Source organism: Saccoglossus kowalevskii, chromosome 14 (genome assembly GCF_978046115.1).
Source record: "Saccoglossus kowalevskii chromosome 14, keSacKowa6.1, whole genome shotgun sequence".
Classification (NCBI taxonomy): Eukaryota; Metazoa; Hemichordata; class Enteropneusta; family Harrimaniidae; genus Saccoglossus; species Saccoglossus kowalevskii.
This window is the reverse complement of record NC_140654.1, coordinates 22,342,921-22,367,300: the sequence shown is the minus strand read 5'-3', so window position 1 is coordinate 22,367,300 and position 24,380 is coordinate 22,342,921. Positions and strand designations below refer to the sequence as shown.

The 24,380-nt window shown below is 34.9% G+C and overlaps 2 protein-coding genes across 2 annotated transcripts; both read right to left on the bottom strand.

Annotated features, from left to right (window-relative positions):
- Positions 1-3,366: 3,366 nt before the first annotated feature.
- On the bottom strand, positions 3,367-7,106 carry LOC146734582 (uncharacterized). Its single transcript, XM_085507538.1, has 5 exons — positions 6,950-7,106; positions 5,815-6,018; positions 5,047-5,595; positions 3,662-4,335; positions 3,367-3,426 (listed from the first exon to the last, which is right to left on the bottom strand). Exons 1-5 carry the CDS (start codon positions 7,104-7,106, stop codon positions 3,367-3,369), a joined length of 1,644 nt encoding a protein of 547 aa, XP_085363664.1.
- Positions 7,107-12,604: 5,498 nt separating this feature from the next.
- LOC100375535 (arylsulfatase B-like) lies at positions 12,605-21,880 on the bottom strand. The gene is made up of 7 exons (XM_085507537.1): positions 21,635-21,880; positions 15,832-16,015; positions 14,996-15,165; positions 14,355-14,565; positions 13,831-14,083; positions 13,445-13,611; positions 12,605-12,953 (listed from the first exon to the last, which is right to left on the bottom strand). The coding sequence occupies exons 1-7, from the start codon at positions 21,878-21,880 to the stop codon at positions 12,682-12,684; spliced, it is 1,503 nt and encodes a 500-aa protein (XP_085363663.1). The 3' UTR covers positions 12,605-12,681.
- Positions 21,881-24,380: the final 2,500 nt, after the last annotated feature.

The window sequence follows — 24,380 nt, the reverse complement described above, 5'->3', positions numbered from 1 at the left end:
CAGAAATGAGTGGACAAGATGGCCGACTTCCGCCCTGGCCAGTGTTCCCCAGTCAAATAAACATCACAGGATGTGCCATAGAGAATGCATTGCATAAACATCTATTAAAACAAAATTTAATTTTGAGTTTATATTTTTCATTTTTTCACTTTTGTGTGCTTCGTAATAGACAGGTGACGTTCCAAGCTTTCGATATGTTATAGATGTTTCCATCAACACTCCACCATTAAATGCCCAACTTGCCGTAAAACTTGATGATATATCCTACACTGGCCCAGTGTATTACCAATGGACGATATGTAATTGTGTGCCAAACTCTATTTTTAAAAATAGGTAAATGCAGTAACGCAGGTGACTGTTCAAGTTTGTTCGCTTCGTTCTGGATACTCTCTGGTTCAATGAACAGGGCGACGCAGCCAACGCAGTTGTAGACGCAGTATTCGCTGCCCAAATTAGAGCTAAGCATTTTTTACACAGATGTACGATCCAGTTGTTAGCAAATATAACTGTTTTAATCCAATTAACAACAGGAAGTAACCTGAATCAAGATTTAGTTTATGTCCGTTATTCCATGTTAAAAATTATCCCACTTTTCGAACGCGAAGCACTATCGCCATACTGCTTTTGATGCTGAAGGTCAGACCACAAGATCAATATATTGTATCGGCCGTTTTTCCTCTTTGTAAAAAAGGGGTTTCATCACACTGTCTGTCCGCGAGTTGTGTATTATTCTACGACAGTCTAGACTTTTGTTTTGTAATGCGTCAGACAAACGTAATTTGCATACCAATCGCCGTTGACTGCCACAATGATATTTACAAGATTAGTCTGTCCACATATTTTTGTATTAAGGATGCGGTAGAGTTATCATGCTCTAAAAAGTAAAAACTGTTTTCATGAGGAGAAGTGTTTTGATGCGTAGCAAATTATATATTTTCTTGAAGCCCTTGTTCCTGGCTTTTTGAAAAAATGATCTGTGACATGTACCACGAATTAGTCACGTGATTACTAAGTAAACATATAGGTGTTATTTTGAATAAAAATTAGTTTTGTATGAAAACCGTAGGGGTTCTGTAAAAAAAGAAAGCTGAAAAATCAAGACAGCATCAGCCCCGTCAATGCCTGGAGAGTGTTAGAACATAGATTGCATATTTGTTTACAATGACACCAATTTACATTTTTCCTGTTATTTCACCCATAGACAAGGAATTTAAAAGCCTTTTATTTTTTATTGCGAGAAGTTCTCAAAAAATGCTTCAAGGGTTTTATTCTGCGCCAATACGTTATCAATGTGTGTGAATTTCATGAAAGTAGGTCAATTTCTGACGACGCACAACTCACTTGAATGACCTCCATGGCGTCAGATTTCTTCTGCCTGGAAACGCCAAAAAACAAAACATTTGTCACGTTGCGCTGCGCTAATTTTGGATATTTAAAGCATCAGATGGACTGATCTTTACAACAAAACACATAACATGGAGTCACTTAGTAGCCTTGCAGTAATAAAATCCAAAACTATAAAGTTTTGGGTCCGTATTCGTCCTCCAAAAAGAAGCGAAGTTGTTACAGTACACGGCGGCCCTGCATAACTTGTCTGCCCGACTTTTTGGAAGATGGAAATTGATCATGTTTGCTGACGAAATTTTACCCTCTTGGTTTGAATACTCAAAGTGTGAACCCCATTGTACTGTCGGCAATGCATTTCTGTTATAGGTAAAGTTTCGCTTCCTCTGAACTGCGTTTTTAGTTTTTCTTTGGGGCCTCTTTTTTGTGATTGATCAATAATCAGGAGCCGGAGTTGATATGACCGCGTCGTCTTCAGTGTGCACTGTTTCTGTCGTGAAGGGATTATGCAAATTACGCGAATAAGTCAATGTTATTGTTTGCGTCCAGACTTTTATCTCAAAAACAAATTGTACAGTATCCCGTTATAAAAGTAGTTTTTCTTATTTTTTTTTAAAAAAAAGGGTATTCTAGATGTGTTTCAATTTTAATTTTGATAAAATTATGAGCCCAATAACTTTACAAAAGTAATAACAAAAAAAGCAAAATTCACGAAAATAACTCTACCGCATCCTTAAGTATATAACGGGTGGCTGTCTTCAATGCCATCTTAAGAGTGTACCTAAGGGTATCTCGTTCTCTGGTAACCACAACCATTTATTACATGGCTTCATATGATCAGCTGACAAATACAAGTGGACACAGAACAAAGGAAACAATAGATTACCTCACTTACTATTGTTTCCAACCCCAAGCTGTGAACTACTTAACATAACAATATACTCTCAATTAGGCTAAACAATAGACCTTAAAAGTCTATGACATCATCCGTTGTCTTGAATAATTTTGCATGTAATTATAGTCACTGCAATGGGATAGACAGGAAATCTCTACTTGACCAGATTCTATTGTCTATTTCCGGCATAATATGAGTTCATATTTAAATTCAATTCTAATGAATTTAAGAAATTACCTATTTAAAGAAAACAGAGTTTCCTTCATTTGGTTTTGTATTTTAGAAAAAAAAATCATAGAAACTGTCCTACAAAAAAAAAATCATCCATGGAAATCTCTTGAAATTGTGTACATGTTGAGTACTTATGAAGTTATTCCATATTATACATTGATAATGGTATGCTAATGCACTACTTTTTGAGAAAAAAATAGTTTAATTGTCAGTTTCAATATTCTTAGTGGCCATGTTGGATCATTTACGTGACCTTTGACCTTTGCCTTTGTCAATATACATATCGGTGTACATCAAATATGGTCATGTACATCCAACATCAGTAGATTATATTGTTTTATATATGAAGTACAGTTTATATATATTGGCTGGGTGCTTGGGAGAATATTCTTACCTTTCATTGGAAATATAAGAATTCAAAGTCAAGCCACTAATGCACTGAAGTATTATTTTCTTCTGAGGGATACTGATGAAAGCATTGTAATCTCAGTTAGTGCACAGGTGGGGAGGGGGGGGGTGCTGTAACATACATACAAGACAGAGTATGACTAGTGTTACATACATGAAGTGACAAAAGGATCAGTATTGTTTAGTTGTAAGTAATATTTATTTTGTGTTCTGTTTTTTTTTAATATTCATATATCGATAAATAAATAAAAGTGGTCCATAAATACTAATATATTTAAATATTTCATCTATTTTAAAATCATATAACACTTGCTTTATCATTTTATTAAATACAATTGTATGTATTTATTTATTTTTAAATCTGGATATAAATACATATATAACCTTCATAACATATACAATAACCTTCAATGGACAAAAAAAGTGTTTTCTTTTCTGAAAATATGCCAACATTGCATGAATAATCCCATTTTCACCCTATGAGACATTTACATACCAAATATCAGTTTAGTGTTCTCAAAGATGTCATGGATGGATGGATTAGTGAACTAAAAAAATATCACAAGAGTCATTAATCATTGTTTTAAATATAGTTACTTCTTTTCAAAAAACTGCGATAGTGACAAGAATGTTTTTTATGTTTGGTTACCCGTGGATGACCAAAATAATCTTCACTAAGCAACTTCACCAATCCATCTATCCCTCCTCTGCTATAAGCCAAGTTCAAGTGACAAAAAGCCAGACCAGAAGCAGCTATTTTCTCAGCCATACACTTTTAATTACCTTCTTACTTATTAGTTGACTAAGAGAAGACAGATTTTTCTTTTTACACAATAGAAATTCAAGGGCTTCTATAATAAAATCAACAGAGAAGCTATGTTTACTAATATGGCTGATGTCAACATTACATTTAACAATCAATTGTTGAAGCATATGTACATCATGTTTTGCATTGTGAGCACTGTATTCAGTGTGTATATAATCATTAACCAGGTTTTCTTCAGAGTAAGATGATCGAGGTTGTAAAATTTCACGAAATACAGAGAGCGTATCAGAAAAGCAGCAATGTTTATGTTTTAGTTTGTCTAAAAGACCATATCTTTGCACAGAACTAACCAGAATCCTAGCATCAAAATTCTTAAAGTTATGTGCAACTAACACAGAATTTAATGGAATCCATTCTATAAAACTCCCAAGAGCATCTTTCTGTGATAATGTTGGTACTAAATTAAAGTTATGAAACAGTTTACCACATGTATATGTCAACCCAGTTACTTTGGATGCTGCTGGATGTATTGGCTGACAGGGGTCAACATACTCATCAAATATTTTACCATCATAAGATGCAGCAATCTGACAAATTGAGGAATCAATACCAAATGATGTTGTTTCAAGATCAAATACAACAACAGGAGAATCTTGAAGTATGTTTACTGGAAAACTTACAGGAACATTAACTGGTTCAGGAATACATGTAATATCAATGTCATTTCTAATTGCAATGTTTGTGTTGTATGTGTCACCTTCTCTTAACTCAGTAGCATTACATTTTTTGTTTCGCTCCTCTTTTAATTGTATACGTCTAAGTTTGTATTTTTTGTTTTCTGTCTGCATATTTCTTGTTCTTGCTTTATTGTCTAGTTTTATTCCCCTCACCTGTGAAACAATTCCAGGAGATAGTCCATTTTCTTTGTTAACACTACAAACATATGTGTATCCACTATTTTTCTGTGAAACTGCTGCTGCAATGCGGATATTTAAACTTTCTGATTTACTGTAATGTCTGTTTTTTGGTGCTTTAGAAGCAACAGTGTTATGAAAGCTTTCATTGGCTTGTGTTGAACTCATAAGAGAAAGTTTATTTGCACATGCAGCATAAATTTCAAAAAATAGATTTTAAATCTTTACGCAATTCTACCCCAGAAAGATCTTTACCATATGGAAGACGTTTGTGGCAGTAAGTATCTGGCTGACGTTGGTAACCACACCATTTACGATCTCATGATTCATGAGATCCAAATGCATGGGGAACAATGGCAAGTTTGTTATTGATTAAAGCTGGTCTACCTTAGTTCTGAGTAACAGCATAGGAAAAACATGTTTGAAAATACTTGATAACACGTGGTGTTAATATTTTGTGAGTTTTTGAAAGTTCATATTTCCTAGACCTTTTTTGGTGTGGTTCATATCTGGTCTCTTTTCAATATCTTGGTTAATTTCTGTTCTTAGTTTATGAATGGTTGTTGTATCCTCATGTATAGTTAAATATACTGTTTTAGCACTAGTTTGGTTAATAGTTTTTACCACTTCAACAGCAATATCTCCTTCCATAGCTTTGGAACTCCCTGTCCAGTTTTTACGACAGTCATGTTTTCTTGTGTTCATATCCCCATTTTCACAAATGTTGCATCCCTTTGAACGCACAGCATATCCCATAATTTTACCAGTTGCTTCACCTATAGCAGCACCATGACCTGACAGACTGTTATATTCTTTGCCAGAGCCACGGCGCTGCCATGCACCATCAAAGGAAATATCAACTTGATTTTCATGTGAACTAAGTTTTTGTTCTTCAGTTAGAGCTTTAACACACAGTCGTTTTGCAACATTCTCAATACCAACACCTGCTTCTCTTTCTCTTTTCTTTAATGTCTTGTGGTGTATACCCGGTATATTCAGTGAGGCAAGGAAGTTATTCACATGAGTCTGTACCATTCCTATGTTATGAAATAAGAAAAAAACTTAGATTAACATTTTATAAGATTAGTTTTTGCTGCCCTACATTACTAAAAGTATGATCACCAATATATGACCATAAGAGGTTAATAATTGAGATGAATCCTTAGTTTGCCTGTAAATCTAACCGGTGGCTAATTTGGTATTTACATCAAATATAGGTAATCCTTGGTTTGATTTAGCATTCCTATGTGTCGAACCTGTATACACATGGTTTACAGCACCATATCTCTGGCAAGGTATATACAGTACACTACCAAGACCATATCGTCTCTCCTCCTGGCAATCCACCAGAACAAGGTGTTCACAACACACAGCACAGGCTTTTAATCCCTCAGCTAGAACAGACAGCTGTACTATTCTGCATCCAACATTCCAATTTATAGCACTTTCTGAAGTAACTTCTGTAAAGATAAATCAGATTATCATTACAGTCATCATGTAAATAAATTTCATGCAATTTGCACTACTATACTGGCTAACAGATATTGACAGCAGTAAGGTGTTAACATACTATCTGTGCTATTCATAAGAAATGTATGAATATTTACAGAAATAAAAAGAAACCATTATTCCAAAATCATCATTTCCAAAGGAGCCATAGGCAAAACAGAAACTCTCTCACATTCAGATAATGTGAAAAATAACAATAATTTTTAGGTCATGGCTTATTTTCAGAAAAAAACATTTATTGGGAGAAAATGTCCAAAAATATATATTACAATGTATTTAGAACAAAAAATATTTGACACAATAACAAATAGAAAAAATAAAATTCAAGTATCTACTATAATATGCAAGTATTTTAATTTTAATTTCCTCAACACAGCCGCAAGTTCATCATGTTACATGTTAATGTTTTTCTGAAGAGTAAACAGATGAAATTTCAATGCTCTAAATTTATAACACTAGGAAAATAAATATGGATTTCAAAACAGCAAAATATAGAAAATATTTGAACATGCTGTTTATTCATAGTTAAAATTGTATCCCCTTGGTTATATGGAAGTGTGAGGACAATCATGCCCTCAAATTGAGGGTTTTGTGCGTATAGTTAAAATTACCAGTTCGCGTTGAAGGCACCTCGTCATAAATAATGAAAGCTGCAGACGACGCGACAGACAAACTTCGTTGTCAAATGTATTTTTTATCACAATTTCTGTATTTAGTGAAACAGGAATTAGGAAAAAATAAACACTGTTTCCCCCAAAATAAGCATAATCTGATGTTCATAAAAACAAATAAAATGCGAAAATATATTGATTCGAGTTGTGGATACAGTTGCAGACGATTCAACCAAAGTTTACGTCGTATACTGACACCGTACGTACGTACCTGAATTTGATTCTAAAACTACTTCAGAAACTTTCTTATATTGGCGGTTCGCCTGGATAACTTCCAATCTTCTTCTCTTCTCTTTCTCGGTCAAAAATCCTTTAAATTTGCGTGCATTCGGCGATCGCGAAGCGTACTTGTTTGTTGTGGCAGCCATCTTGAAAGTCTGCTTCAAATGCGCAGAACGTATGCGCAGTACATTTCCGCGCATACAACCTTAATTATTCTCAAATTATAAATGGTGTTACGCGGCCTGCGTCCATTTGGCATTTGAGACGTGGCATTCTTTTGTTTTTCGCATGCACCTTTTGTTTGTAGACGTGTGGACAAAATAAGACATCCGGTAGCCTGAATATTGTATCACTCATAATTAGAGAAAGAGACAATTTTCGAAGGTTTGCGCGTATTTTGGGAGATATTACTGATCCAAACCAATATAGAGCCACATGTAATCTGGTAGTTATTGTAATCTAGACCGGTGAGAAAAATGTTCATCTTATTGAAGTCAATAGATCAAACAATGCTGATGCATATATAAAAAACGAATTGATCGTTCATGTTTCAGTTAGCCATAGCTTTAATAATTTTAATACACATTCGCATATGTTGTGGGGAATTCATATTTTACGAATTTGCAATTTCCAAATTGTCCATTACTTGACCATTTGTTATACCGCCAGTCACATGTCTTTACATGAAGAGCCAACTGTTCTCACTGTGAGCTGGCCTTGACAATACGTCATCTAGATTTAGTGTATTTCTGCTATTTTCAAATGTGTATTTCTCATTTATTCATTTAATTCAACCTCAGTATTCGATCAGGTATTTCCCGGACATGTTCAAGCATGCAAAATGATTTCATTACACAAGAGTGGATCCTATTTCGTTACATTTAATGATCATCAAAACACGCGCATGATCACTTATACCATTATTTGAATTGTTATGATTTAATTTCTATATCGCAGTCAGGTTTTCGGAAATCCCATTCGGAAATCCCACAGCTATGATTAAGCTATGTGATGCATTACTTAGCAATATGGATGATGACTTATTGAGTTGTTTACTTTATCTTGAATTAAGCAAGGCGTTTGATATGATAGATTGACACTTGTTATTGAATAAGAATTTTCCAGTTTCCCTAAAATGGTTTAGTTATTTATCAGCCACAGAAAAAAAATGCGTTGCTTATGGGTGAATAGTCGACATAGTGTACCACTGGGTTCAATTTTAGTACCAGTATTATTTCTTTATTCATAAATAACCTTCCATTATTTCTTCGGAGCAGTTTGAATGATATGTCTTCTGACGACCAAACTCTGTTATCATGTGGACGAAGTGTCAGTGTAGTAGCGAAGTTTTTTAATGATGATGATCTAAATCAAACTCCATGCTGGTTGGATCCCGTCAAAGGTTAAACTAGGTTGGCGAAGATTCTCTAGCTAATTTTAATGGTGAAATAAGTAAAACAGTCACAGTCAGTCAGTCAAGCAGGTAGTCTGTCGGAGGGATAACAAATAAAGCGTTTTACCTATTTCCGCCAGGAGAACACTTGTTTTTTTTTCAGTCTTTATTGGAATATTTCTATATAGTATAGGGCAATACAAGTCAATCACAATAATGCTGGGTTTATAAGCTTCAAAAAAGAGCAGTTCGGTGATTTCTTAAGGCAACTTTAGCGAATCGTCGTTTGACTTTGTAGCTGACTACAGAATTTCATACTTTCTAGGTATTTTTATGTATTTTAAGTGAGATGATGAGACCGATCTCACAAGTATAGTAAATGCTTCTTTCTTAACGAACGATAATCTATGCATTTCTAAATGAAAGTTATTTATGTTATGGGTCAAAGCACGTTTCAGTACAGACGAGTAATGTTATGGAACAACTTGCCAACTCATTTAAAAATCAGCCTCATTAAGCACCTTTAAGACCTTTAATGTATATTGGCATCCCTTCAATAAATAAATAAATAAATAAATAAATAAATAAATAAATAAATAAATAAATAAATAAATAAATAAATAAATAAATAAATAAATAAATAAATAAATAAATAAATAAATAAATAAATAAATAAATAAATAAATAAATAAATAAATAAATAAATAAATAAATAAATAAATAAATAAATAAATAAATAAATAAATAAATAAATAAATAAATAAATAAATAAATAAATAAATAAATAAATAAATAAATAAATAAATAAATAAATAAATAAATAAATAAATAAATAAATAAATAAATAAATAAATAAATAAATAAATAAATAAATAAATAAATAAATAAATAAATAAATAAATAAATAAATAAATAAATAAATAAATAAATAAATAAATAAATAAATAAATAAATAAATAAATAAATAAATAAATAAATAAAACTGTAATTTGTATTAACTGCATAAATACACTCGTTCCAACAAAGCAAAGTGAATGATATTGTAACGATGTGTGGTTCTTTATCCATCTCTATTTCGTATATCTTTTATTTGCTGTAATCTCATTGTAGCAGACGACAAAGACAATACGTAGTTTAGTACTTGCGCATCCACACTTCGCTTATAATGACTACTTTTACATTAACAGCGATTGAATATTTATGTAGTGGAAAGCGCCAGACCATTATGTAATAATATTTGCAACAAAGAATCGGTAATTTAGTAACAAAGTCAGTGAAGCATTAAATCGGGAGGGTCGTCACGTGAGCACGCGAGTCCCAAGCGATGATAACACATGCTAAAAACGTAAAGGCCCATGGGTAGACGCTTGTTTGTAAACAATGACACGCTATGGCCATCTGACACATGCGCAGGTGATGACTCCCTCGCTTTAAGTGTTAATTAATATTGACAAGGGGTATTTAAGTGGAGGACAGAAGGTTGAATGTCAATCTAGGCCAGTCTCGCTACAGTGCAGTTTTCAACTGGTTGTTTTGTAAGTTTGTTGTATAATACAGGGCGACACCCGCCACCTTCCCCTGGGCACGTTCGACAGTGCGACGGGTACAGGTTTCCAGGTATTTTTGGTCCCCAAAGGGGTTCGTTTTATTCCTGGTTTTTCCTGGGCGGTCGGCGTGCCAGCAACGGGGGTTACTATTTTGTCGATGTTTTTGTCAGTCATGGTTCGCCGGACCGACTGCGCATACGTGGCCGCACCTGGCATGAACCTTACGTTATGTAAGTGTGTGTGTGTGTTGTACATTATCGGATGTGACGAGTCTAGTAAAGACGGTCCTAAAATGCCAGAGAGAATACACGATGAACAAATAAGTATTGTGCTATGGACTTTTCTTGTTCTCTTGTCGTTCTTATATAACTACGTGCTCATATTATGTTTTATATGACTAAAATCAAAATCATATACATCTATTTTGCATTCCGTCTAACACTGAATCTTACAAAATTATGTAATATACTTGTTCACGAGAATCCAGCTATCACTTATTTTAAAATCTATTTGTACACTGTTATTCCTTATTTCAATAAATAACAATCCAGTTGGCCATGCGTACTCTTATTCAAATAATCTAATGCAGAATATAACCTGCCTTTAATTCTCGTCGAGAAAGAAGTGTATTCAAACGTGAGGTGTTTCTTGCACTCTGTGTGCTGAATACAGCATTTGTATACTGATCAAAGATGAGATACACACCATGAAACATGTTGAGGCATTACAATACAAATCTAAACTATCCAATTCAATTCAATTCAATTCAATTCACAATCACGCAACTTCGAATATTATACATGATATTGAAATACGATATGTTTTACATATAATGTATTTGTTAAATATTTAAAAGTGATTTCAGCATTCAGTATGAATAAAATCATAATAATTTTACTAATACCAAGGTACGTGAAACCTATACAGAAGCAATAATTCTGAAATTACGCGATCATATGTATGTCAAAACACAACGAAATTGCAATTGAGCCTGGCCTTGTTTAAATAACGTGAACGTATTTACAAAACAGAGCTAAGAGTCTTGCTGTGAAAATACATGTAGTGATTTCATCGAAAGATACAACGTGTCAAGCCTCCTTTTATTGTTAATACGCAACTAAAATGTGAAGCATAGAGGCATTGCTTCATCGACGTCGAGGAGTATCCAACCATGCACAGCTTATTCAAATAGTATAATACATCTATTCAATGAGCATGCATGTGGATTATATGTCGATGATGACATATGACAGTGTTCGTCCATCTTATTGTTACACTAGTATAATACGTATTTATGAGATGTATACGTGTTTTCAGCGTTTAACTTTAACTCAGTTTCTAGGTTTTATGTGAAATGAGACATTTTTTATTCAAGTTGGTTCTGAATACAGTAAGACTTTTTTTTTTAAATCGAACAGTTGTCCAAAAATCTTTAACATGCTAGAATTCCTAAAGCACTGAGGAGAACACTACAATGCAGACTTTTTGTTTTTGACATTGTGAAATTTATTGCTTCGTTCGGAAACAAAACAACTGATTTTTACAATAAAATTGAGAACTATATTTATGTCATGACGAAAATTTCATATGCAGACCAATGATAATTTCCATAATTACTGATTATACAAGAATATTACAGAAAGAAAATATTTCGCTCTATTTTATGCTTTTTGCATGATTTTACTGTATTATTATGCATTAACACGTGGAAATGTTACGCTTACCATATAAGTATCCAATTCAGACATGTAACATAGCAATAATAGAAAAACACCCTGATATGTTTTTTAGTGGCACATATTTTATTTCTATTTTTCTAGAATATACTACATTGAAAACTGCATAGAGATAGAAATAATAAAATTACCGAAATAGCAAAATACACACCTAATGGAAGCTTTGACATTCCGTTGCATCAAAACTGTGGAATCACCAGATCGTGATGCTATCATCAATGACATACTTAAGTTCTCAAACTCTTCACTAATAACCTGTTTGAGGAAACATTTCAACCAGATCTATCAAATTATGTTTTTCCATCTGAATTGAACACCAGCTCATAGAGGTATTGCATGTCCAAAATGTATATCAAAACTTCTGAATATTAAACAAAATACAACTATTTTTAGATTTGTCATAAAAATTACATGACAAATTCAATTTAAAAAACAACAACATCATACCACAAATATTAAAATCATTAACGAATAAATATGTCTACAATGCAGAAAAATCTCATTTTGATGCTTGCGTTGTTGATCTGCGGTAGGCTTTTTATTGTGGAGTTTCAAGAAAAGTGTTGAACTAGATAAGATCTATGTATTCTTTAAACAAACCAAATAAGCAATCAAAACTGTTAATTTTTTCCCATCATTTTATAGAGTGAAAGAAGGCCGACAAGTAAGTGAATAATTTATCGTGCAGTAGTTTGTTTTCAGGTATGACGGATGTAAAACGTGTATTCATAGGCGTTCTATAACTAAACCAGATTTTTGGAGTTGACATCTGTAAATTTGCATGATTTTAAAAATTAAGCTCACATCATGTTGGTTCATGTGATATATATATATATATATATATATATATATATATATATATATATTGCTGTCAAAAAACAATACAATCAAGCATATGCTTCGAACTAACATACTTATCGCATGTTGGACACACGATATAATTAAAAAAATGAATGTAAGAACATAGGTTTGTTATTGAACATATTGTTTTATTTGTTTTTCTAATACTGCTATATTACATGAATGATATGTATTGTGCCATTCGTTATACCCATGGACTTATGCATTCTCCCATCCCATCAAAATCAGCACGTGGATATATTCTTGACTGGGCAGGAACGGACTGCTTCGAAAAGTTATGAAGCTTTGCAAGCATTTCAATCACAATATGCTGATTAATCTCTGATAAATCAGTTGTTTCAGTTTGATCGTCTTCTATGTTATATAGTCGCACCATACGTGTTGCGTCGAAATCACGATCCTCTACTATTCTATGGTCAGAGTTTATCTCTTGGGGTTTAACCCAATCACTTGGTCCTGACATACACAAAAAGCAAAAATATAAATAAATAAATAAATAAATAAATAAATAAATAAATAAATAAATAAATAAATAAATAAATAAATAAATAAATAATTTGTGATGATATCTTCAATATTTGAAATATTGATATTTAAAACCTCAAGTCTAATTGCTTTGATACTATACACATAGGTACCTGAGGTAAACCTCTCTCACATTTGTTCATTTTGTGATGATATCTTCAATTGTCTAATTTTGGTGAATATGTTTGTAGTTTTTGTTAAAAAGTTATATTTTGGAATTCTTGATGGAAATTCGATTGCTTTGATACTATATATATTGTTCATTTTCTCATGATATCTTTAGTTCTTTAATTGAAATGTGCATTGCTAACAGTGGAGCTATCTCAGCCGACAGGCTGCTTGTTTTATTTGCGAATGTTTATCTGCATATAAATATTTCGCACTCAAAATATCGGAGACGGATAATATTGACAAACGCTCACCTCCAATTGGTCCAGTCAATAACTTCCATTTTCCCATTTTTATCGCTGCATGTGTTGTTATGTCAAAAGCATTATTCTTATATATACCAGTTCTATAGGGTGCACCTGCTTTATTATCTTCCTCAAGCGTAATCAACACATCGTCGCGCCCAGATTTGTCTTCTCCTCTGTAAGATATCAAAGAGGCATTTCGTATTGTATGACTACTCCCATTATTACACTATAGTTTTCCAATGCCTTAGTTAAATTTTGTGATAAAATATACTACCCACATTGAATACTGGCACAACAACAACAACAGCAACAACATCAGCGGGAAACACTATTCACACATTTACACATATGAAAAGAAAGATACAGGTTTGATACGTAAATGTGGCACATACGTTATCATATTCCACTGATCAACTCCGTATAGCTTCTTTCCGACATGTGGATTGCCACCAGCCAATGTTATTAAAGTTGGGAACCAGTCTGTGATATGCATCAGACCCGTATTCTCGGTACCCCGTGAGTGACGAGGAAGCAAATCACCATAAACGAATCCAACAGCTCTCACACCTCCTTCCCAACTCGTATGCTTTCCTCCTCTCAGAGGCCAGTTGTTGCCAGCCGAATTCACCAAAGCCCCGCCATTGTCTGCAATGTTGTATGATTAAACACTAAATTAGGAACAAACATTTTGAACCTCACTTGAAAATGTATACGAACGTTTAGCTGGATAATGAAACTGAATGTCAAATTTGATGAGAAACAATGATTTCCGACCTTCCGTAAATTTGCTCAGCTGATTCTACCAATTGTCTATCAACATAAACAGATTCGTCGTGTAACGGAAGGAATAACTATGATAAGAGGGTTGTATCACACACAATCATTATGTATATACGATTATTTTAATATTTATTACCGGAAGTGAAAACGATTATACTGTTTTTCAACATGTTCTTCTCTTCAAGTGCCTCAGTGATATTCGCGATAGCCTCGTCTACACATGATGTCATCGCTGCATATGTTCGTCTGTCCTCGTCATGAATAGTTGACTCGTATTGTTTCAAATACGAGGACGGAACCTCGAGAGGTGCGTGTACCGCAGAAAATGACAGGTAAAGAAACAGTGGCTATGATAGGAAGAGATGAACATGTGTCAGAATATAAATTTTCTCACAACCAGTATATATCGCTGGGGGGGGGGGGTCAGTCATGACGACCATGATTGTGAGAGCAGCGAAATTGGTAAAGAACACAGAAGCGGCGGCACGGCATTTTGAATTGGGGGGGGGGGGGCTCTGCTAACCAACCCTGCGCCGAAGGTGCTATCTCACGAGCGCGTCCGGGGGCATGCTCGGCTTTAAAACTTTTACAGGCTATTTCTTGCATTTTGAGGGCCACATTTTGCTGATACCTATTTTGTTCGCCACTGGAAACCTCGTCACTGAAAAAATCATACAATCATGCCCATTTAAAAACAATTGAGCAAGGCTGATAACAGATAGATGACATCAATGTGGCCATATAGACTATCTTTATTTTATTATAATACAAACTTACTTTGTTTTGATCATGTGCATTAATTATATCCTTTCCTTCATTTGCAAAGATTGTTGTGGAATATTTACCAATATACTTCTTAGCTATGCAATCATCATTTTTTCTGAGATTGTGCATATGATTAAAATGATCGCTGTGCGTATAGTGGTCTATACCTGCTCCAACGAAACCTATTAATATAAATGCACAATTAAACAAAAATAATACAAAATTGTAATAAGTGTTATATTCATTGATTAGATTATACTGTAAAACATGTCTTTTTCGCGAGCATGTCTTTTTCGCGAATTTAGCGAGGGAACTTATTCGCTAATTCAAGATGTCGCTAATGACTTTATTATCAATTCAAAATGGCCGCCAAACAAAGAAATCAACAATGACAAGAGAGATTTGCTAAATCAACATTTCGCTATTACGTCATTTTACAACAATTCGCTAAAATTGCGTGCCGCTTTTTCAACATGTTTTACAGTAGTTTGTATACTCTCGGTCATTTAAGCCGTTGTTGTGACCGATTAATTAAGGTTGATTAGACCAATTGAGTGGATCAATATCAATATGATCACAGAAGTTCAATGATTTAACCTCCTCATCCATGGTATGTCGAGGGTAAATAACTTCAAGGTTTTGAAACGGTATTGGCATTCATAGTTCAAAAAGAAAAAAACAAAAAAATAACAACTAACACACAAATTAAAGCACAAGCCAAAACTAGTCGAGAATTTAAATACAGGAGACAGGCACAGTGAGAGTAAAAATACATTGGAATGTCATGTAAGAATTATGTTTCCAAAAGCTACTATACGATAAATTTAAATCAATCCTGAAATGCTCACCGAAAAATGTGTCAAATCCTCTGTTATGAGGCAAGCAATTATCTGCGTAATACCCACAATGCCATTTACCCACTATATGGGTTGAATAGCCAGCGTGTTTTAATGGTTCTGCTATAGTAGTCTCGTCCAATGGCAAAGACCGGGGATGATATCCGAAACCATCTTGCGGAATCCCGAGTTGAATCTTGAAATGAAATAACGAATGTATGTTGAATGCAGATGGTATAGTTTTCTTCTTCCATCCTTTGTTTTTGTTCCGTGTTTTTATTTTTAAATGTTAATATCAGTCGGCAGACAATATCCGTGTACATATATGAATTATGTATATTACATAGTGTCGTGTGCTCATAACATGCATAACTAATCCATGCTATTTGGCAATTCATCACGGAGCACAGATTGAAATGTACGGCATACATATAAAACAATGTGCACTGCTTTAAAAAGCACAGCACCAGCAGAAAAAAATAAATAAACACATATATTTAAACAATAATGAACGACCCGACAACCCATAATGGACTCAAGCATACTTTGTGCTCCATATATGTACTCGGCTAACGCCTCGTACATATATGTCGTACAAAGTGAGCTTTCGCCCATTATGGGTTGGCGGGTCGTTCATTATTGTTATTATTTTGTAGCGTTGTCATTACCAGTGGATTTGCTGCCTCTAAAAAGCGGAAAAATTTGGAGAAAAATCTACAGTGAACGGAATAGTTTCACAGTCACTGGCCCGTGAATCTGAATAATTTAAAATGTCTTTCTGGAAATTGTTTCCACAATCTCATATGGCAAGCCAAGGAAGAATCTAGTTATAATCCATCAAATATAATTGTATTGAACTCATTTACATTGCGAGTGAATGTGTGACTGATGTGTGATGTGGAGTAGCATTACAGTGATTGCCCGAGCGAACGGCACACCGTGACTGGTACCGGGGACTGGTACGCCGTATTGGTGTCCACCGCTGCTTGCACTACACTACGCTAGATCGCCGCCGTGGTCCAGCTGGATCGACTGTGCGTAGGGATGCGTACCCGGGCACATGTACGTAGTTGCATCGTTACCCCATCCCACTAGTTTTTTCAAACAATCAAGGTAGATATTATTGGCAACTGTTCTTTCTGTGTAATAGTTATTTTACATTCCACGGGAGGGCGGGGATTTGACGAATACTATAAAGCCAAACGTAGCGTAGCGGGCGAACGAACATGACCGGAAAGCTAGTGGGTGTTAGCCATCCTAGAAGGAAAACCAACAGTCATTTTAATCTCACTGTATAAATAAACAGATACAAACCTGGGAACACGGATACTTTCATTTATTTATACAAACTGTGCCCGGACTGTTACATTTACCGGGAGTCGACGCCGAGGAAATAAGAGTCACGTCGGTCTTTCGTCGATCTCGTTTCGCAAATTTTGTAGTACAAAAACAGAACAAATTCATTTTTCTGTACTCGTAGACATACATTGTACCCCCATTTCGTTTATCGCATTTGCTTGGATAAATTATCCTCGGTTAGCCTCACTTTAACAACACGATAAGGCGAACTAAGGGATTGGTCAGTTACTTCGGCCTAGGGGGGGGGGGTCGGCAGATTCCATTTTGTCAGCTGTAAATCTCAGTAGACCTTAGGAGGGGAGGGGAAGCATAAAGCCAAAAAATGACTACAGAAAAGGCTGCAGGAAGGAGGGAAATCTATGCTGCTAAAGATAGTAAATACAAGCAAAGCTGTGGAGTAGTCACTCGATAAACGCCCTTATAAGATAGGAAAAGAGGATTTGAATCTAGGCGGTTTGAACTCTTTGAAAACTAAGTTGGATTTAACATATCTTTCATATCTTATAGACCAGGAAAGCTTTACACCCGAAGCACAATCTGTGCTTATGAAAACAAAGGAAACTTTGATTTTTGCTTAAATTTGTGTTGGATTTCGGTATTTTACTGAGCAAAATATGCATATTTAAAAGTTAAAAAAACAAAAAAACTATTCATTTATTTTTTCATCATTTATTTTAATTTATATATCAGCATTTTCACAAATTTAACTTTTTTGATTTGCTGAACAAAAAACTGTCACTGCTCTTTGTACTAATTGCAGTGTTGTCTTTCCGTCTCCTGTTATAATTGGATAAATCCAGTAAATATCTTATACAATGGTGACTTCAGACTTTAAATAAAATAATCTGATATCAGCAGCACATGGACTTGGGATGTGTTTAAAACTTAACTGTATAATTGGGGTTCTAGCCGCATTGCATAATCTGTTAGTTATTTGGCAACTTTAACCTCAAAATATTTAGCCTATAACATTTTTTGCATCAACACATTTATAGGCAATATAGGTAATAGTTATTAATAAGAGTACATTTGTACGATTATCTTTTTTATTGTTTGTTCTGAAATAACATTTAAAAATATATATATGCATGAGCGCGTGTGTGAATTGTGGAAAACATGATATCAAAAACAGGGTGCCCCCCCATTCGCAAAACCAAAAACTGGGTAACCCCCCCCCCCCCACTGATCCACCGACCCCCTCGGCCGAAGTAACTGACCAATCCCTAATCAGGAGGCCACAAGGACAGCAGCATCAGTCGCGGAATCTAGAAGCGCGCGTACTAGATTGAACGCTTCGACCGAACGCGCGTTAACGTACAGAGCAGACGACGACGCCTTCAAAATATTGTCTGATTTCGATATTGAAATCCGCTGTTATTGGTTATGGTCCGTTTTATTTGATGTCGATTGTGGTATTAAATACTTGTTATCTAACAATATTTCTTCTTTTTCAAAAGTTTCTTCTTTATTCGTGTTCGAAATCAACATTGTATTCATATCCATGGGACAGGGCCTTGATGCTCAATAATGTAATACATTATCGCGAATAATCTGCTGCAATGACGTCATCAAATCTACTGGTATTGATAATGCTATAATATAATTAAGCAATAACCCCCGCCGAAGGCGGGTATACCACGAGATATTGCACAATTCACGACATATATGCACGAGCCGCAGGCGAGTGCATATATGGAGTGAATTGTGCAATATCAAGTGGTATACCCAACTTCGGCGGAGTTATTGCTATTATATTATACCAGTATATTGACAATTCGATAAATCTTGTAAAAAAAGAGTTTACTTTCATCTACTAAAAGATCATGATTATGGCCCTTGAACATGAATATTTATAAGAATAGTATGTAGTTGTACGCTGAATGCATACAAAAATTACATGCGCAACACAGTTCAAATTGAATACAAACTAATTTTTATTCCACATGAAAAAAAAACATATCCACGTTGAATAGAGCAGCGTAAACACACATATTAGCATAACAAAGGATGACCTTTCTGACCTTTTACAGACGCACAACGCGATTTGAAATACAGGGTCGTGTACAGTTTGGATCATTTAAACAACGGATTTTCCACGTTTTCATTCCAGTTTTTGTACAATTTGGACTGTAATTTTCCCATTGAAAGTACAGTTGTGAAATAAACCGGTTTTGTGACTCATCATACTACTTGTAACTGTGGATATTTGACGTTCAGCGGTACTTAGTTCGACCGAAATTTGAGACGCGGCGGGACGCGGTGTATCATGTACGGCGACCGGCACAGCGACCTCAGTTCCAACATCTGACCTGGATACCTTTGGTATAACCAACATTTTGTGACAGTATGACTTACAAGTTTTGTCGTTGTTCTGGGGTAAGTTTGATGGTGTAAGATCGGATTTTCGCTTCGTTTTTGTGACACGTACATGATATGCCTTGTCTCAACCCCGGCCGAAAGACTTTGCACGCCGTCGCTCTAATACAGTGGTTGGTGTACACTCGGCACAAATCTGTAGCTTTCGAAATTAGCTTCATCATCTCCTATAATTTATTTACCCATAGTGGAGAATTAGAATACCATATATCGTCGTCGAATCCTGCGTTGTCCCGTGTTTTTTTAAACAGATGGCAATTACTGTAGAATACTTTATTTTCGCTATTTTCGCTGAAGGGATGATTCAGTGAAAATAAAATCCAGCGAATATACTTTTTTTCCTATATTTCACATTAAACTTATCAAAAATCAGTGAAAATAAATTCCATACAAAACGCCCTAAAAGCCTTTTCAGCAAAAATTAATTCCAGCGAAAATAAAGTATTCCACAGTACCCGGGTGCACTGCAATTTTGTCAGCTGCCGCTACCGGACACTGGTTGTTATTTGTGGCATACATTTTTGCCTGTGACTCATAGTTTTTTGCATTTTTATGTCATTAAATCCTTCAAGTTTTCTTTGTTGGAAGTTCGCAATCCATCCCAAAGTAACAACACTGAGAACACAGCGTTCTGGCGACCGTGTAGGCACCTCACGGTGTTGAGGGACGGTGGTTAGTAGGTTTGTGTGGCGAACGACAATCACCCAACGACCGACGCTCACAACTTGGACCCCACCATTAACAAAAAGCAATATTATAGTTATATAATTTTTCAGATGTTTTTAATTCAGTATTTTTTTCAATATTCTTCCAAAATTCAACGACTATATTTCCTTAAAAATCAAATAATACCGGTTTTATATATTTCCGTATTAAATCTGTAGTCAATTCATGTTCCAAGGCCACTTGGTTTAGCCGTGCATTATCAGCCAATATACCATGGATTGCATATGCAAATTTTATGTTTGGACCAATCAAATCAATGGATTAACACCATCAATATACTGGTATAATATAATACTCAATAATCAATAGTCTTAATGATTGCATATCCCCACAGTATTCTACATCTATTGATCGGATAATATTTGTTCAAACATTTTACATTATATTAAAACTGGTCCGCTAAGTTGATAGCATTCAAGTCGCATAATAACAAATATAATAACAAGCCGGTAGGCTGGTTGACGAACTGCTCCGCTCAAAAACAAGCAGCATGTTTTTGGTTGTTTCCATGGTAAGATATAAACGTGAAGCTAAGGTCGGTTTATAACTAAATGGACCCCGTATAAGAAGTTCGAAAAAAACATTCAGTCTTTAGAAGTCACTTAGATTATTACTAGAACGTATTCTGCCGTTACATTTATTATTTCCAACCGTTTTGCGATAGTATTTTCTAGAATGAAGGCAGCATTTACAGTTCATTCAAAGTTCAAAGTTGCGTTGTGATTACGTTGATACAGTATAACAATATCGGCACCGGTGATCTTCTACCAGTGCCCAACGTAGCCAAAATAAAAAAGCATGATCATTTGAACACTGATATTACAAAACTGGTAGGAGGTAATACATTTGGGGCGAAAGTATTCAAAAATCAGTTTTCGATGTTGCAATGGCAGTGGTGGACCAGGATTTTTTTCCAATTAGTGACGGTACAAAATCAGCCGAGTCAAAAAAATCACAGTGAGTTAAAAGCAAATTTCAAATTTCTCGGTAATGAAAAAAGATATCAAAAATTTAAATAGTAACTTTGTGCCCACACTCAAGCTGAGTAGAATGAGCTATGTCTGAAGTTTTTAATCCTAAAATTGTAAGAGGAGATACATTTGGCGCGAAACTATCCAAAAATCAGTTTTTTGGGCTGTTGCTATGGCAACGGTGAGCCAATTTTTTTTCCAGATTTTTTCTAATAACTAGGGTGAAGGTGTAACCTTCCTGACAAGTTTGAGCGAAATCGGATAAGCTAAAATATCACAAAAAAAAATAATACGTAAAAACACTGGAAATCACACATACACAACGACAAAAGTGATTATAAGGGCAATCCTAGCGGAGCGGATCGCCAAAATTTATAACTCACAGCATGTCTACCAGTCATCAACATATTTCTGGATGGAAGGCAATGGCTCGCCACGTAGTAATTCAGAAGTTTCACCCCATTACCGGCAAGCCTGTCGATGGTAGGTGTCTTGAATACGGGATTATTATAACCAACGTCATTCCATCCGAGATCATCTACAACTATAAAAATAATATGAGGAGGCTTCTCTTGGCCCACTGCATTACCTGATACCAACAGGAGCAGAAAAGAAACGACAGTATTCATCTTTCCCAATCGAATGAATACACACAATATTTTCTCAATGTGTATATCACATGTATTCAAAATATGATTGGTTGTTATGAATCTATTAGTAATGACGTCGGTGCTGACCAATTATGGATTAGCTGAAAAAAATTTATACAATTTAATTTTTATTTTTCTGTGACAAATGGTAACACTCATGCGATATATTTGGGTTAAACATTTAATTCAATGTATTTACTTGTCATTTAGCATTAATAATATTCAATAAAAACAATGAACGCACGAATTAGGAGAATAAATATAATACAATATCCGTGTTATTTATTGTGTCTATTTCATTGTGTGTATGTATGGAACACACTTTCATGATTCCATGATATTTCCATGATTGACTGTCAAACAACATACACTATCGTACATCCAAATGTATAACTTTGTCAATATCAATAACTATAATTATGATTCGCGGAAAATATCAGACCTTTCTTTGAATAATAATAAGCTTTTTACTTTTGTAGATTTTTGTAGGATCTGTTAAATACGTGAATTCATTCTGTTTCATTAATTAAATTTTGAATTGATTTTAGACAACCTGTCAATAGAGGGCGCATGTCAAAATCAAGCAGTTCAGTGATATAATACTAGTCTTTACTAGACTCAAACATCCGACAATGTACAACACACACTTACATAAGGTAAGGTTCATGTCAGGTGCGGCCACGTATGTGCAGTCGGTCCGGCGAACCATTTATTTAACAAAACACACTAATAAAGCCGACTAAAACGGCTGCCATGCATGTAGTGTTCAAGTGTATAGATTGAAAAAAAAACTAAATGCGGAAACAAAATAACTTGCATGGATTGAGAAAAAAAAATCGATCATTGGTGCTCGGCGAATGCTACTTACATTACACGATCAAATAAACATTTAAAATAACTGACAGAAACATTGATAAAAAGCATCCCGTTACTGGCACGCCGACCGCCCAGGAAACCTGTACACGTCGCACTGTCGAACGTGCCCAGGGGAAATAGCGGATGTCGCGCTATATTATACAACAAGTATTAATAAACTTACAAAACAAATCAATTGAAAACTGCACAGTAGCGAAACTGGCCTACACTGAAATTCAACCTTCCTCCACTTATAATAAATACCCCTTGCCATGCGACCCACATACCATACCCGTCTGATTGCCATCCAGAACAGACAATAGTTAACCGCTATACTGCGAAACGCGGTTAACAAAATTTATGAGTAGGCTATTTTTGACAGCCGTAATCATGCAAATAATTAAATAAAGTGCATTTTAAAATGATTAATATAATTAACTTGTAACATTAGACAAGAGTATACCACAAAGCCGAAGTTATAAAATCATTCCTTTGTATGACTATTTTGGTGCTGCATAATACATCCAAAAGCTGTCAATAGACATACAGTTTCTAGCGGTTTCTCATGGCAAACTATTTTCTTCACATGATGTTATTATTTCTGCTAAGCGTGTTATTTATAGGTTTATAACAAAGTAGTCTGAAAAGATAAATCATTCTACGCTGGAGTAGTTCAGTTGTCCTTAAACATAATATTTTGCGTTTATCAACATAATGACGACCCAACGTACAGAAAATATTTCCACACTGATTCAGCAATTGTATAATTATAGTCAAAAGCAGGCTTTTCAACCTCGTGGTATTCCACAGTGTACAACAGATCGCACATGCTGACCAGTTTTTGCGTGCAGAAAATTGGGACATTGAAATAAATCATGGTCATTGTTTCAGTCGCAAGGAGATGCTCAATAAATGACAACATAACATGTAAATAATGTAAGTTACCTGTCATGCTTTAATTACGTGTTGCAATCTGACTCGTCAACAGGTAATATGCTCATGGGAACATTTTTGAGGTAAACTGGTGCTAATTATTATGTTTTGAACGTGGTAAAAGGTAAAAGTTACTTTTTACTAAGACTCCGTCATATGCGATTTAGCCTAACAATAATTCAGCAAAGGAGATAAGCAAGCTGCTTAGTTACGGCTGTATTACGAAGTTACAGAATTATACATGTTAACTAATCCTTTAACAGCTGTATTTAAGCGCCTGTTTTTACTGGACTGCCTGATATTCAATTCGTATTTGTTAGAGGATACATTTTGCTGATGTATTTGAATAGTTACATGATGTACATAAATATATTTGATTGAGTCAGTGGAGATTTTTTGGGATCATTAGTGTTTCTTTGGATTTTGGATTCCTTGGAAAGTTGTGCAAATATCGTGTCTTCTGTGGTGGTCTCTTTTATTTCCATTATAGTACCGTATCAGTTGTCTCACTATAATTGGTTAGGGTAGGATCGTGTGGTTGCGCGCCCATGGCATCAAGATTGTGTAATCATTTAACCATGAAACCAGATTCGCGTGGCTAAGATGGAGATAACCCGACGAGTTCGTCGCATGTTACTTGGTCCTTGGTACGCACAGGTAACCAGCATGTGGTTAGAATACTGCAGGAAGG

Coding starts and splice junctions, on each gene's coding strand:
- LOC146734582 (XM_085507538.1), bottom strand. CDS start 7,106: ATGGCTGCCACAACAAACAAGTACGCTTCGCGATCGCCGAATGCACGC. Junction 6,019..6,949: donor AGTTTTAGAATCAAATTCAG/GTACGTACGTAC, acceptor TTATCTTTACAG/AAGTTACTTCAGAAAGTGCT. Junction 3,427..3,661: donor GTCAACTAATAAGTAAGAAG/GTAATTAAAAGT, acceptor ATATTTTTTTAG/TTCACTAATCCATCCATCCA.
- LOC100375535 (XM_085507537.1), bottom strand. CDS start 21,880: ATGAATACTGTCGTTTCTTTTCTGCTCCTGTTGGTATCAGGTAATGCA. Junction 14,084..14,354: donor TATAATCGTTTTCACTTCCG/GTAATAAATATT, acceptor ACAACATTGCAG/ACAATGGCGGGGCTTTGGTG. Junction 12,954..13,444: donor ATTGACTGGACCAATTGGAG/GTGAGCGTTTGT, acceptor TGTGTATGTCAG/GACCAAGTGATTGGGTTAAA.